Below are 12,719 nucleotides of genomic sequence, written 5' to 3' on the forward strand. Positions count from 1 at the left end.
CTTAGCATTATCTCCTCCAGTCCCGTCCATGTTGCAGCAAATGTTGAGAAATCATTCTTTTTGATGGCTGAGTAATATTCTATTGTATACATGGACCACATCTTCTTATCTGTTGAAGGGCACCTTGGCTCCTTCCACAATTTAGCTATTGTGGACAATGCTGCTATGAACATTGGGGTGCATAAGGACCTTGTCTTCACTGCATCTGTATCTTTGGGGTAAATACCCAGTAGTACAATTGCTGGATCATAGGGTAGCTCAATTTTTAACTTTTTAAGGGACCTCCACGCTGTTTTCCAGAGTGGATGTACCAACTTGCATTCCCACCAACAATGTAAGAGGGAGCCCCTATCTCCACATCCTCTCCAACAATTGTTGTTTCCTGCCTTGTCAATTTTTGTCTTTCTAACTGGCGTAAGGTAGTATCTCAATGTGTTTTTGATTTAAATTTCCCCAATGGCTAATGATTTTGAACATTTTTTCTTGTGTCTGTTATCCATTTGTATGTCTTTATTAGAAAAGTGTCTGTTCATATCTTCTGCCCATTTTTCAATTGGATTATTTGTTTCTTGTGTATTGAGTTTGAGAAGTTCTTTGTAGATCTTGGATACTAATCTTTTATCTGTAGCGTCATTTGCAAACATCTTCTCCCATTCCATGGGCTGCCTCTTAGTTTTTTTGACTGTTTCCTTGGCCGCGCAGAAGATTTTATCTTGATGAAGTACCAGAAGTTCATTTTTTCTTTTGTTTCTCTTGGCTTTGAAAATGTGTCATGAAAAATGTTGCTGTGGCTGATGTCAAGGAGTTTGCTGCCTATGTTTTCCTCTAGGATTTTGATGGATTCCTGTCTCTCATCGCGGTCTTTCATCCATTTGGAGTTTATCTTTGTGTATGGTGTGAGAGAGTGGTCAAGTTTCATTCTTTTGCATGTAGCTGTCCAATTTTCCCAGTACCATTTATAGAAGAGACTGTCTTTGTTCCACTGGATATTTTTTCCTGCTTTGTCAATGATTAGTTGTCCAAAGAGCTGAGGATCCATTTCTGGGTTCTCTATTCTGTTCCATTGCTCTATGTGTCTGTTTTTGTGCCAGTACTATGCTGTCTTTGTGATCACAGCTTTGTAGTATAGCTTGAAATCTGGCAAAGTGATGCCCCCAGCTTTGTTTTTCCTTTTCAACAATTACTTGGTGATTCGGTTCCTTTTCTGGTTCCACACAAATTTAAGCTCTGTTTGTTCCAGTTCTTTGAAAAATGTCATTGGTATTTTGATCGGGATGGCACTGAAAGTGTAGATTGCTCTGGGTAGCATAGGCATTTTAACTATGTTAATTCTTCTGATCCATGAGCAACATAATAGATGATTATTGATTATTACTTAATAAAGAAGGGCTCATATACAAATTAAAGTCTTTAAAATCCATCACACTCTCTAGAAGTAAGTCTTTTTAACAGTTCTGTGTATACTTCCAGATATAGTTTCTATTTTAATATAAATATAATACTTAGAACAGTATTTTTTAAGATTTATTTACTTAATTTAGAGAAAGAGAGAGAGTGCATGAATGGAGGGAGGGGCAGAGGGAGAGATAGACTAGGGAAGCAGACTCCCCACTGAACAGGGAGCCCTGCTGTGGGGCTGGATTCTAGGACCCTGAGATAATGACCTGAGCCAAAACCAAGAGTCAGAAGCTTAACCTACTGAGCCACCCAGGAGCCCCAAAGAAATATTTAATTCATAGAGAGTTTGTGACCAAAAAATTGGTATCAAGCTACATATAATCTCATTATGCATTATATTTCACTGTCTACTTGTTTGAAATTGTTATGGCTTTTGAAAAAAATGCAGATGAAGTCATGTACATATACTTATTTCCAACTTTAAGCATATATATTTTTTTCTGAATATTATCCATTCATCCAATGCTACAATGAAGATTCTTGATTTTTATTTACATAATATGGGTTAATAAACACTGGATAGTTTCTTAGATACACATTAATGAGTCAAAAAATGTAATTTTTAATTCTATAGAAGATAGGTGTTTCCATTGTTAAAATGACATGTACAATGTCAAGATAAATGTATACTCTTAATTAATGATCTTTATCCTTCGAAAGATATTATTCCCATTTAATTCCTATCAAAACTTATTGCGTTTATTTCTCATATTTCCTAGCTCTGTATGTACCACATCTTTAAATACTTACCTATCTAAAAAGTAAATAACACTATATTTTAAATCCTTAATCATCAGTGAGAATGATTTTAATGTTTTTATATCACAGTTTTCTTCAAGTCATTACCTATTTCTCATTACATGTTTTTGCTCCAATTTCTCAAAAAAAAATAGTAAACAAGGTTGTCTGCCAATTGTCATGTTGAGTTGCTGTAGTATTATCATTCATTAGGTTTTGTTAGTAGTAGCTCTTACAGATTTTTTAAAAATATGCAATCAGATTTATTTGTATTTTGCCTCACAGCTTTTGAGAATTGCAACTTGTTTTATGAAACCTAACTAAATCCAAGATAATCAGGGGGAAAAAAAGAGAGAACAACTGTCATTATTTCTTATATAGTAGTTGCGTTTGATTTGAATTTGTTTTTGTGAAAGGAGTGAATTAGAGACCCACAGTGACCCCACTCAAATTCCTTGTCAATGATCCTATTTATTATCTTTCCAAAGTATGTCTGGATGTACATTACAGGTAGTTTCTTCTCACTAGAATATTTTTTTTCTTCAGAATTTCCTTGTCCAGTCCCATGGGCTTGTTTTGCCATTCCCTGTTCATATGAGACATAACCTTTATGTAACATACATATAGACTTTCACATTTACCAACTTTCTTTCATATTAAAAAATCCCAAAACTTACCTACAAAATAAATAAGGTAGTTTGATTATTACCATTTTAGATGAGAAAGCTATGAAGAAGGTGAAGGAACTTTCCAAGATCGCAAAATTGTCTCTTGTTGGCTAAGGGATTGTAACAAGGGAAATTGGAGCTGTAGACCAAGATATTTTACATCTCTTCCTCTGCATTGATATGTGAGAGCTGTGGTTTATAGTCCTTTGATTGTGATCATTTGGAATTCAAATTTGATAGATGTTTCTGCACATGTATGTGAATTATCACCTTAAAGCTTTATTATCTGTTGGATAATGTGCTATTTCTTCCTCAAACACTATATAATGCTTTTTATAATAATTTTTTATTGTTATGTTAGTCACCATACAGTATATCCTTAGTTTTTGATGTAATGTTTCATGATTCATTATTTATATATATAATGCTTTGAAAGAAAAAAATACTCTTATTTTTTTCTTTTTAAAGATTTTATTTATTTGAGAGATGGAGAGAAAGTGCATGAGAGAGAGCATGGGGAGGAGGGGCAGAGGGAAAGGGAGAATTCGGCACCCTGCTGAGCAGGAAGCCCACACAGGGCTTGATTCCAGCACCCCAGGATCATGACCTGAGCTGAAAGCAGAAACTTAACTGACTGAGCCACTCAGGCACCCCAAATACTCATTTCTTGAATACCATCCTCAATTGAGAGAAAGAAAGAAGTGTGGAGGGGTAATTTTATGTGTATGTTGCTTTAGTAATATTCTGTCTCATACATTATTTATTTACTCAAGTACTCCAAAATCATCGCAAGAACAATAAAAAGAATGAGGTTTATCCTTTGGATAAAGAGCGGAGAAAGTATTCTACATATAATGAATATTTTCTAAATACTACTAATTGGTTATTCTGGAGCTCCATTTGGGGCCTTTGAGGTTTGAGCAGGAGCTTAGGAAGTTGGCTCTTGAGAGGAATCAATGGTTGGGCCATAGCAGCATTTCGTTTTTTGTCATTGGAATTAGAATCTGTTCCAGCAGTAAAGGATGAAGATTCTAAATTCCATTTCCTGGATTCAAAATCAACTGTGCTCCTTTCTAGAATATGATAATTTGCTTAACACGCATCTGTCTGTTTCCTCTTCTGTAAATCACAGATAAAAGGAATGCCAACTCCATATCACTGTTGTTGGGGGTTAAATGACTAAGTGTAAAATGCATAAAGGAATGTTTGGGTCATTATAAGTGTTCCATTATAGTTGATAACTACTATTATTAGTATCTATATTCCTCTTCAGGTACAGTAGAGATGGATGGGACCAATGAGAGCACCCAGGGAAATTTCATCCTTTTGGGGTTTTCTGACCGCCCCCATCTGGAAAGGATCCTCTTTGTGGTCATCTTGGTTGCATATCTCCTGACCCTTGTGGGCAACACTACCATCATCCTGGTGTCCCGGCTGGACCCCCACCTCCACACTCCCATGTACTTCTTCCTCACCCACCTATCCTTCCTGGACCTCAGTTTCACCACCAGCTCCATCCCTCAGCTGCTCTATAACCTGAATGGAAGTGACAAGACCATCAGCTACATAGGCTGTGCCATCCAGCTCTTCCTATTTCTGGGTCTGGGTGGTGTGGAGTGCCTGCTCCTGGCTGTCATGGCATATGACCGGTTTGTTGCAGTCTGCAAGCCCCTCCACTATAGGGTGATCATGAATCCATGCCTCTGCAAAGGCTTGGTGTCAGTGGCCTGGGGCTGTGGGGTGGCCAACTCCTTGGCCATGTCCCCAGTAACCCTGCATTTACCCCGCTGTGGGCACCACAGTGTGGACCACTTCCTGTGTGAAATGCCTGCCCTGATCCGAATGGCCTGTGTCAACACAGCTGCCATCGAGGTCACCGTCTTCGTCCTGGCAGTGGGCATTGTGCTGTCACCTCTGGTGTTCATCTTGGTGTCCTATGGCTACATTGTAAGGGCCGTATTACACATTCAGTCATCCTCAGGAAGGCACAAAGCCTTCAACACCTGTGGCTCCCATCTCACAGTCGTCTCCCTTTTCTATGGAAACATCATCTACATGTACATGCAACCTGGAAACAGCTCTTCCCAGGACCAGGGCAAGTTCCTCACCCTCTTCTACAACATTGTCACACCACTCCTGAACCCCCTGATCTACACCCTCAGAAACAAGGAGGTGAAGGGGGCCCTGAGGAGGCTGCTGCTGGGTAACAGAGAGGTGGGAAAGGATTAGAAGTGAATGAGAGACAAGCATTTCCATCTGGTTGTCAACTCCTTCAGAAGCCAGTGATGGCATTTGGAACTGTTGGATCAGACCTGCTCTTAACCTGTCCTTTCAAACCGACATAACTTTCCCTAGACTTCTATATCTGTTTCAGTTCCAAATTATGTTTTAATGAGTGCACTGCTCAACACATAGCATTCAAAAACACTCAAATGATCAATAATACAGGTCTGAAGAACAAAGTGTGAGGAATAGTTATAAAGATTTTTCACAATTTATACCAGAGTGCCAAATAGGAAACTACTTTTCTTAATCAGAATTTTGCCTTTGTTGTGGTTTGTTTTTAATTTGTTAACAGCTTTCTGGGTCTTTTAGTCAGAATGATCATGAACTGATAACTTCTCTTGGCTGACAGCCATCAAACATGGGCTATTTTAACACATTGTGTTGTTTGTTGTTGTTTTTGTTGTTGTTTTCAAATACTCATCGAAAGCCTTTCATCAAGTCGTGTTTGTTTTTTCCTATCCTTTGTCCCTAACCTTTAGCATTTCCCCCAAGTCTGGCTTAAATTGTAGGCAAAATAAGAAGGTAGCCTATAAAAAATGACATATGGGTCATTTTAGTCTTAATGCATCATTATTTTTCAGGTATGTTTTCATATCATTAGTGAGAAAAACCTGACGTTTATTAAGTTCCTGCTGTGAGTCAGTTGCTCTTAAACCATCTAATCCTCTCTGGGTTTGTCAGAAATCAGAATGATTTTCATTGTCTTTGTTATACTTACGTGGTACTTGAAGCTTCGCGTTAAATCACTTGCTCATGAAGAAATGAACTAGAAATTTACTCCAAGTTTTGTTGACTCTCAATTCCTGCTGTTTCCACTGCTACATTAATTCTTAAAGAGCAAAAATCCTTAAGCATTTAAGTAGTGTTAAAACCCTTTAGGTCTAAGGAGCAGGACTTACTGTCATTCCTTGCATAATACAGCACAGAGTGTAGGGGAGAAAAAGGTTTTCCTGGACCCTTTTCATGTCCTGACTGGGTCTGAAAATTAAAGATATATTAATTAGAGAACAGCATACAAATTTGTTTAATATAAGTTTACATGTCATGGGAGATTTCATAAGGAGATAAAAACCCTGAAGAATGATTGTTATGCTAGATTTGATGAAAAGTGGATAGTGATGGAGAAAGATGATAGGATAAGTGGGGGTATAAGCAAAATGTAATAAACTGGGGGAAACCTAGCAAGGCCCGTGTCTTCAGATTCCTCTCAGAGTCCCTCCATCTTGGGAATAATGATGTTCCTGTCCTCTAGGAATAGGGAGCGATCCCACATGAGGATCTTATGACTTGCTTCAGGGAGAAGATCAGAAAGTCCTTCCATGGGGCACCTGGGTGGCTCTGCCGTTAAGCGTCTGCCTTCGGCTCAGGTCATGAACCCAGGGTCCTGGGATGGAGCACCACATCAGGCTCCCTGCTCAGCGGGAAGCCTGCTTCTCCCTCTCACACTCCCCTTGCTTCTGTTCCCTCTCTCGCCGTCTCTCTCTGTCAAATAAATAAATAAATAAAATCTTTTTAAAAAAGTCCTTCCTGCACATTTCACAAATTCCTTCATCTCAAAATATTCAGTACACCAAAGTGCCACATTTGAGGTAGTGTGTCCTAAACCCCATCAAGGGCTTCTTCCGCTTAATGTGCAAATGAATGATCTGTGATCTTGCTAACATGCAGATTCTGACCCAGCAGGTCTTAGGAGGGGCTGAGACTCTGCATTTTTGCAAACCTCCCAGGGGATGCCCTAGTTCACAGCTGGTCCTCAGACCACACTTTAAAAACTTAACATATAGATTACCCTCGGCTCTCTTTGCAAGTATTTGGAGGGCAGACAACTTCTAGAATAAGCTGAAATGGGATGCATAACCAAGGGGGGATAAGGTGCAGAGGGAATGAGGAAAAGAACCTGGCTAAGGGATGTCATTACTTCTATTCTCAGTGACTAAGCTTCATAGTCTATCCTCTTTCACAATGGCCCTCTACTCCCAACTTCCCTTTCTAACCTCCTATTCCCTCACCTCACCTTATCTCGAGTGGCACCAGCCACAATGAGATCATTTAATTGTAGACAATCCAGGGCCTCTTGAAAGAAGGCATACCACACTTCAAGGTGACCCTGATATGAATATTCGAAACTGCTATTTTAAAGTAGTGATGTCAGTGGATTGATGAGAGTTACCTGTATGACAGGGTTTCCTCCAAAGAGTTATAGAACTCCACAACACCTCCTTAATAAGCAACCTATTGGGCAGTGCTCCCAGGGCTTCTTCAAACCCATCTTCATCTTGAAAAGGACTTGCTGGATGCCCTGAGTAGACCTGAGGTATAGTCACATGGCTCTGAGGTTGCCCGTGTCTCTATCTCTGGAAAAGTGTCCCAGAGAGAACAAAGAAGGTTTGCATAACTCTAACAAATAAAAGGAGTCCTGTGCACTGTGGTGAGTAGTTTTGTTGTTTTGTCTGTTAAGAGCAAAATCCAATTGAGTAAATTATAGAGATCTTATTGCTTTATTCAGCAATTCATAAATTGGGCAGCATTCAATCTAACAGATGGAAAGGAGCCCCCAAAGAGCTCTACAAAATGAAATGTTTTTATAGGCAGAAGGGAGCAGGAACAGGGAGGTCGTACTAGGCAAAAGTGAACTGATTATTGCAAGGTGGCTTTCCTTATAGTAGATGGCAGAGGTTTCTCAAGCAGACCTTCTAAAAATGCTGACCAGGCAATTTCTGATTGGCCAGTGTAAGATTCCATTTCTGGGAGGACTGAAACTGTAATTAAATCTCAGTTTGGTGATATGGGTTTAATATAAGTAACTCCATTTGGGAATCATTGTCTTGTCTTTAACGCATTCAATTATCTTGTGACAGAGTCACCCATAAAGGTAGTTGTGGAATTGTGTAAAACACTCAAGTTCCTGGATTTATGCCAGAATGAAGTTGATTTTATCTGAGCCCTGTGCTCCTAGAAAACAGTTACACTAAAGAAATTTCTCCATTCTTTCTCCTGTGCCCCAGGAGAAGACTAATGGTAGAGAACAGACCTTCTCTAAATGACTCAGGTATGTCCCCTGCTCCTCTTCTTTAATTCAATATATCCTTAAGTCTATAGGCCCCTTCCTTTTCTAGGTGACAATCCGTGTGTTGAAATAAATTTCTAGGCCCAAGATGGAGCTATTCTTGCCCAAGGTGCCGTGTTAGCAAACCCAACTTGAATATTCCTATAAATACTCCACTTGACCGGAAACACCAGCCAATCCCCAAATGCCAGGCCAACTCAGTTAAAAGGAAACAACAGGCTTCAAATGGAGTCACTTGGGCTAAGTGCATGTCATCAAACCAAGGCTTAATACTTAATCTAATTGCAGTTTCATACTTCCCCAGGAATGTAGTCTTAACTGGTCAGTCTGGAATTTTCGGCTCAGCACCAATGAGGTAATCTGCCACAGAGACCCCATCCCCCAAAGAAAAATGAGCTCATCTGCTCTTTCCTTATCCCTTTTCCCTTCTGTCTATAAAAGCCTTCCACTTTGTAGAACTCCTTGGAGTTCCTTTCCACTTGTTAGGTGGGATGCTGTCTGATTCATGAATCATTAAGAAGGCCAATTAGATATTAAAAATTTACTCCATTGAATTCATGTTATTTAACAGATTTGGGGCAATGATGGTGAGAGCCAAAAGAAACTTCTCACCTTGTTTCTATTTGGAGACAACAAGAAGAACAGGTATGGTGCCTGTGAACCCTTTTGAGTTCTCTTTCTCACCATTTCTGAGCACTTTTGGTAAGTTCCCCTCAGTTCTGAGCTCTGTTCTTTTTGCATCAAGCTTTCCAAATTAATTGGCTTTCCAGTCAGTTCCCCACTTGTTTGAAATCAGTAGTTCCACATTAGGAACTGCTGGAAGTTTGGACCACAATTCCCCATTTGGTCGGAACCCCAGCCCTTGCTTCTCTCCCAGAGTCTACCTTGGGAACTGCTGGCTGCAGTTCCTCATTTGTTTTGAAACCTTCCTCAGATTCCAAATTGAGAACTACTGGTGGCAGCTGCAGTTTCACATTGGTTTGGAATCAGTCAGCGGTCCTCATTTATTAATGTCTCCTGGAAATAGAAATGCAGCTCCTTCTATGTTCCCCAGTCCCAAATTCTATGTTGGGAATTATTGGCTGTTTACACACAGACTGCTCTTGGTCAGGATGCAGTAACATCACTTGGTTCCTGCTGATATGTTAAGGTGCACATGTTTGTTTGATTTTGTATAAATAATGGCTAGCTAAAAGATATGGGATCTAAGAACTATGGTCCCAGATGCTATACATATCTATTAAAATGAAAAATTTTACTAAACTTGCTTTGTTCTCGAGAGTTTGGCTTGGTAACCATCAGGCTGGGGGCCCCAAATATGACTGGACAGAAATGTGGGTTGCACCCCATTTGTAGCCAGATATGGCTGGACAGAAATGTGGATTAAACTCCATTTACAACTAAGGGTCCTACCAATCTGCTGCTGGCTCTCAGGGGAATTATAATGGCCATTATGAGGAAAACTCCAATTAGATAAGATTAGTGAAGAAGTGCACTTGAAAGTAAAGGTTCCCAATTTAAACAAAGAAAATGGGATACCTACTCTAACTGGCACACAAATGCCTCCAAAATGCTTCAAAATTGCAAAATAGACCTCATTACAAATGAAAGATTTATTACAAAAGGTTAACAAAAAAATAATAATAAAGATGTGGGGCACCTGGGTGGCTCAGTCAGTTAAGTATTTGCCTTAGGCTCAGGTCATGATCGCAGAGTCCTGGGATCAAGAGCCCTGCATTGGGCTTCCTGCTTAATGAGGAGTCTGCTTCTCTCTCTTCTTCTGCCCCTCCCCCTTCTCAAGCTCTCCTCACTCTCTTTATCTCTCAAATAAATAAATAAAACCTTTAAAAAAGAAACCTTTAAAAATAAAGACGCAAGAGGTGCCTAATAAAAAAGAGTGTAAAACTGAAGTAATTCCTACTGTTCCTTTATGTGAATACTCATCTAAGTAACCCTCTGAGTTGTCTTTCCACTCTGAAGACACTACAGGTCTATAATCATAAGTCTGCCAAGTTAATGGCCTTACAGACGACCCCATATCTACCTTTGGAAGGTGGTCTCTGTGAGCACCTTCCTGATTTGATGAGACTCTGAAGGATTTTCTGGTAAACTGCTACATTATTCCCTTAAACAGCTGAGGGAAACTAAAATTATAATGAAAACCTTTCCAAATTCTGCTAAATATTGAAGCCATAATTCTCCACTAAAACTCCACTCAGAACCTACAGATGAGATCCTTGACAAACTGATGAAAAATATCTAAGTGTTCTTACAAGTCAGCCCTCCCAGATCTGCCTGTAGTTGTTCTGGCTAAGAACTGAAAGACCTTTAAAAGAAATTTGTAAGTGGCTCTGTAGTCTACTCTTGGCCAAATTAGAAGCTGATATTCAATAGTAACATTTTTTAAGCCTTTCCCCTAGGCAAACTGGAGGCTCAATGGATGGATGCCATTTATGATGTCAGTTTGTCTGCAGTTCAAATCTTTGAGGAATTGCGAGCAACTGACCTTTCTTACAAATCTTTGCAAAAATAGAAATGCAGCTGTAGAGGCAGTTCAAAGTTTACCTATTTCTTACAACCTCCCTTATTTATCTCCAAAGGCTTTGTAAATATTGACCTTGGGAAACCAAAGTCCTATTTGAAGAACTTGCATTCCTTCTACTTGATTCCTTCAGGAATTCTTATCTAGAGTATCCCCAATTACTAAGACTAAAGAAAAAATAATAATAAAGGGAAAAAGAGGTTAGAAAAATTGTTTCATAGCTTCCATAAGATTACTTGTCAGAACTATACAAATCTTAAGTGTCCTTTCCACAAACAGTGATAAAAAGAAACTATGAGGATTTTGCATCTGCCTGTATGTTCGTGTACGTCTGCCTATACGTCTAGATGTGTGGCATTTTCTACATCTGGATGATACTGCAGAAAGTAAGTTGTAAACGGGTGGCATCTAATTGGCTTAAAAACAAACAAGTGGTTATATGAATTAAATACACTCCAAATTCTCAGAAATATAATAAAAACTAACGCAAATGCTTTTGAGGTTCACATGATCTGGGAAAATATTCAATAGGAGCTAACATAAGTTTGTTGATTTAATTAAAATGGACATGTCTAGAGTTATCAACATTGACTATAATGTAGACATATAGCTGCTGTTAATCTATTTCTACTGATTTTTTCAAATAAGTTTGTATCATTTCTGCCAAAAAAATTGTCAAGAAAAACAACTTATTATGATGAAATTTTCATAAGTAATCAAAACATAATTGTTGAGAACAAGTAAATGAATGTGAAATAAATAAAAGTTTTTAAGTGATTTTTAAACTTAGTTTCCTCAAATCTTTTGGTAACCTGAAATCTTAAAGTTTTACCAAGTTAAATTAAATGGTGGATAATCGTTAAATAACTAGATCATTTCCAAAAAGTATAAAACAATGAAACATTAATTACCGAAATTAGCATTATCTACTTTTGACTTTTCACTACAGAGAAGTAAAGATTTTGGGTCTGTTAGTAAATATATTTTTAATGCCATGCTGAGAAATTTTCATAAAAACCATGTTTCTAGAAATTACACGAAGTATTTATGTTTGCCAATTTACAGAATGCTAATGTAAAAGACAACTCAAAATTGCTTATTCCTTAGCTCCCACTAGAAATTAAAGATCTTTAAGGGTAAAAATTATAATACATGTAATTAAAACTACTGGAAATAATAAAGAAAATATAGAGCTGGCTAAGATTGGAATACATTTAAGTGAATTTAGGTAAATAATTTTTAGTATCAAAAACAAGGCGGAGGGGCACCTGGGTGGCTCAGTCAGATAACCATATGCCTTTGGCTCAGGTCATGATTCCAGGGTCCTGGGATTGAGCTCCACATTGGGCTCCATACTTAGCAGAGAGTTAGCCTCTCCCTCTTCCTCTGCCCTGTCTTTCCACTTGTCCTCTCTCTCAAATAAATAAATAAATAAATAAAATATTTTAAAAAAGAGTAAGTTGGTTTAAAATTACAATTTGGTTTTCTCTGTGTTAAAAGGACAAAGTTTTCTTAGAATGTTTTCTCTGATTTTAATGAAGAATTGAAACAAATATTTTTTTTGTTGTTTTCTTTACTTTTTAAATCATCTGCCTAGAAAGCACATATTTTGTGTTTAGTCAAAATAATTCCCTGCATTATTATTTTTTTTAAAGATTTTATTTATTTATTTGACAGAGATAGAGACAGCCAGCGAGAGAGGGAACACAAGCGGGGGGAGTGGGAGAGGAAGAAGCAGGCTCATAGCGGAGGAGCCTGACATGGGGCTCGATCCCATAATGCCGGGATTACGCCCTGAGCCGAAGGCAGATGCTTAACCCCTGTGCCACCCAGGCGCCCCTCCCTGCATTATTTTTATCAGGTCTCTGATTACCTTAGAAAATTGAGTATTCCCTATTATAAAAGCTAAGTATTATTTAACAGTTACCTATGATCCTGTTTGATCAAGTGTTTTAAAACC

The 12,719-nt window shown here is 38.5% G+C and overlaps 1 protein-coding gene across 1 annotated transcript in view; it reads left to right on the forward strand.

Moving 5' to 3' along the window:
* Nucleotides 1-5,093, forward strand: part of LOC103680336 (olfactory receptor 2W3) — a 33,122-nt gene extending 28,029 nt beyond the window's left edge. The window contains exon 2 of the mRNA XM_040622683.1: nt 4,138-5,093. Within this exon, the coding sequence (XP_040478617.1) occupies nt 4,149-5,093 (945 nt within the window). The 5' untranslated portion in view covers nt 4,138-4,148. The remainder of the gene's footprint in view (nt 1-4,137) is intronic.
* Nucleotides 5,094-12,719: the final 7,626 nt, after the last annotated feature.

The sequence above is a fragment of the Ursus maritimus genome, unplaced genomic scaffold, assembly GCF_017311325.1.
Source record: "Ursus maritimus isolate PB19 unplaced genomic scaffold, ASM1731132v1 scaffold_5, whole genome shotgun sequence".
Taxonomy (NCBI): domain Eukaryota; kingdom Metazoa; phylum Chordata; class Mammalia; order Carnivora; family Ursidae; genus Ursus; species Ursus maritimus.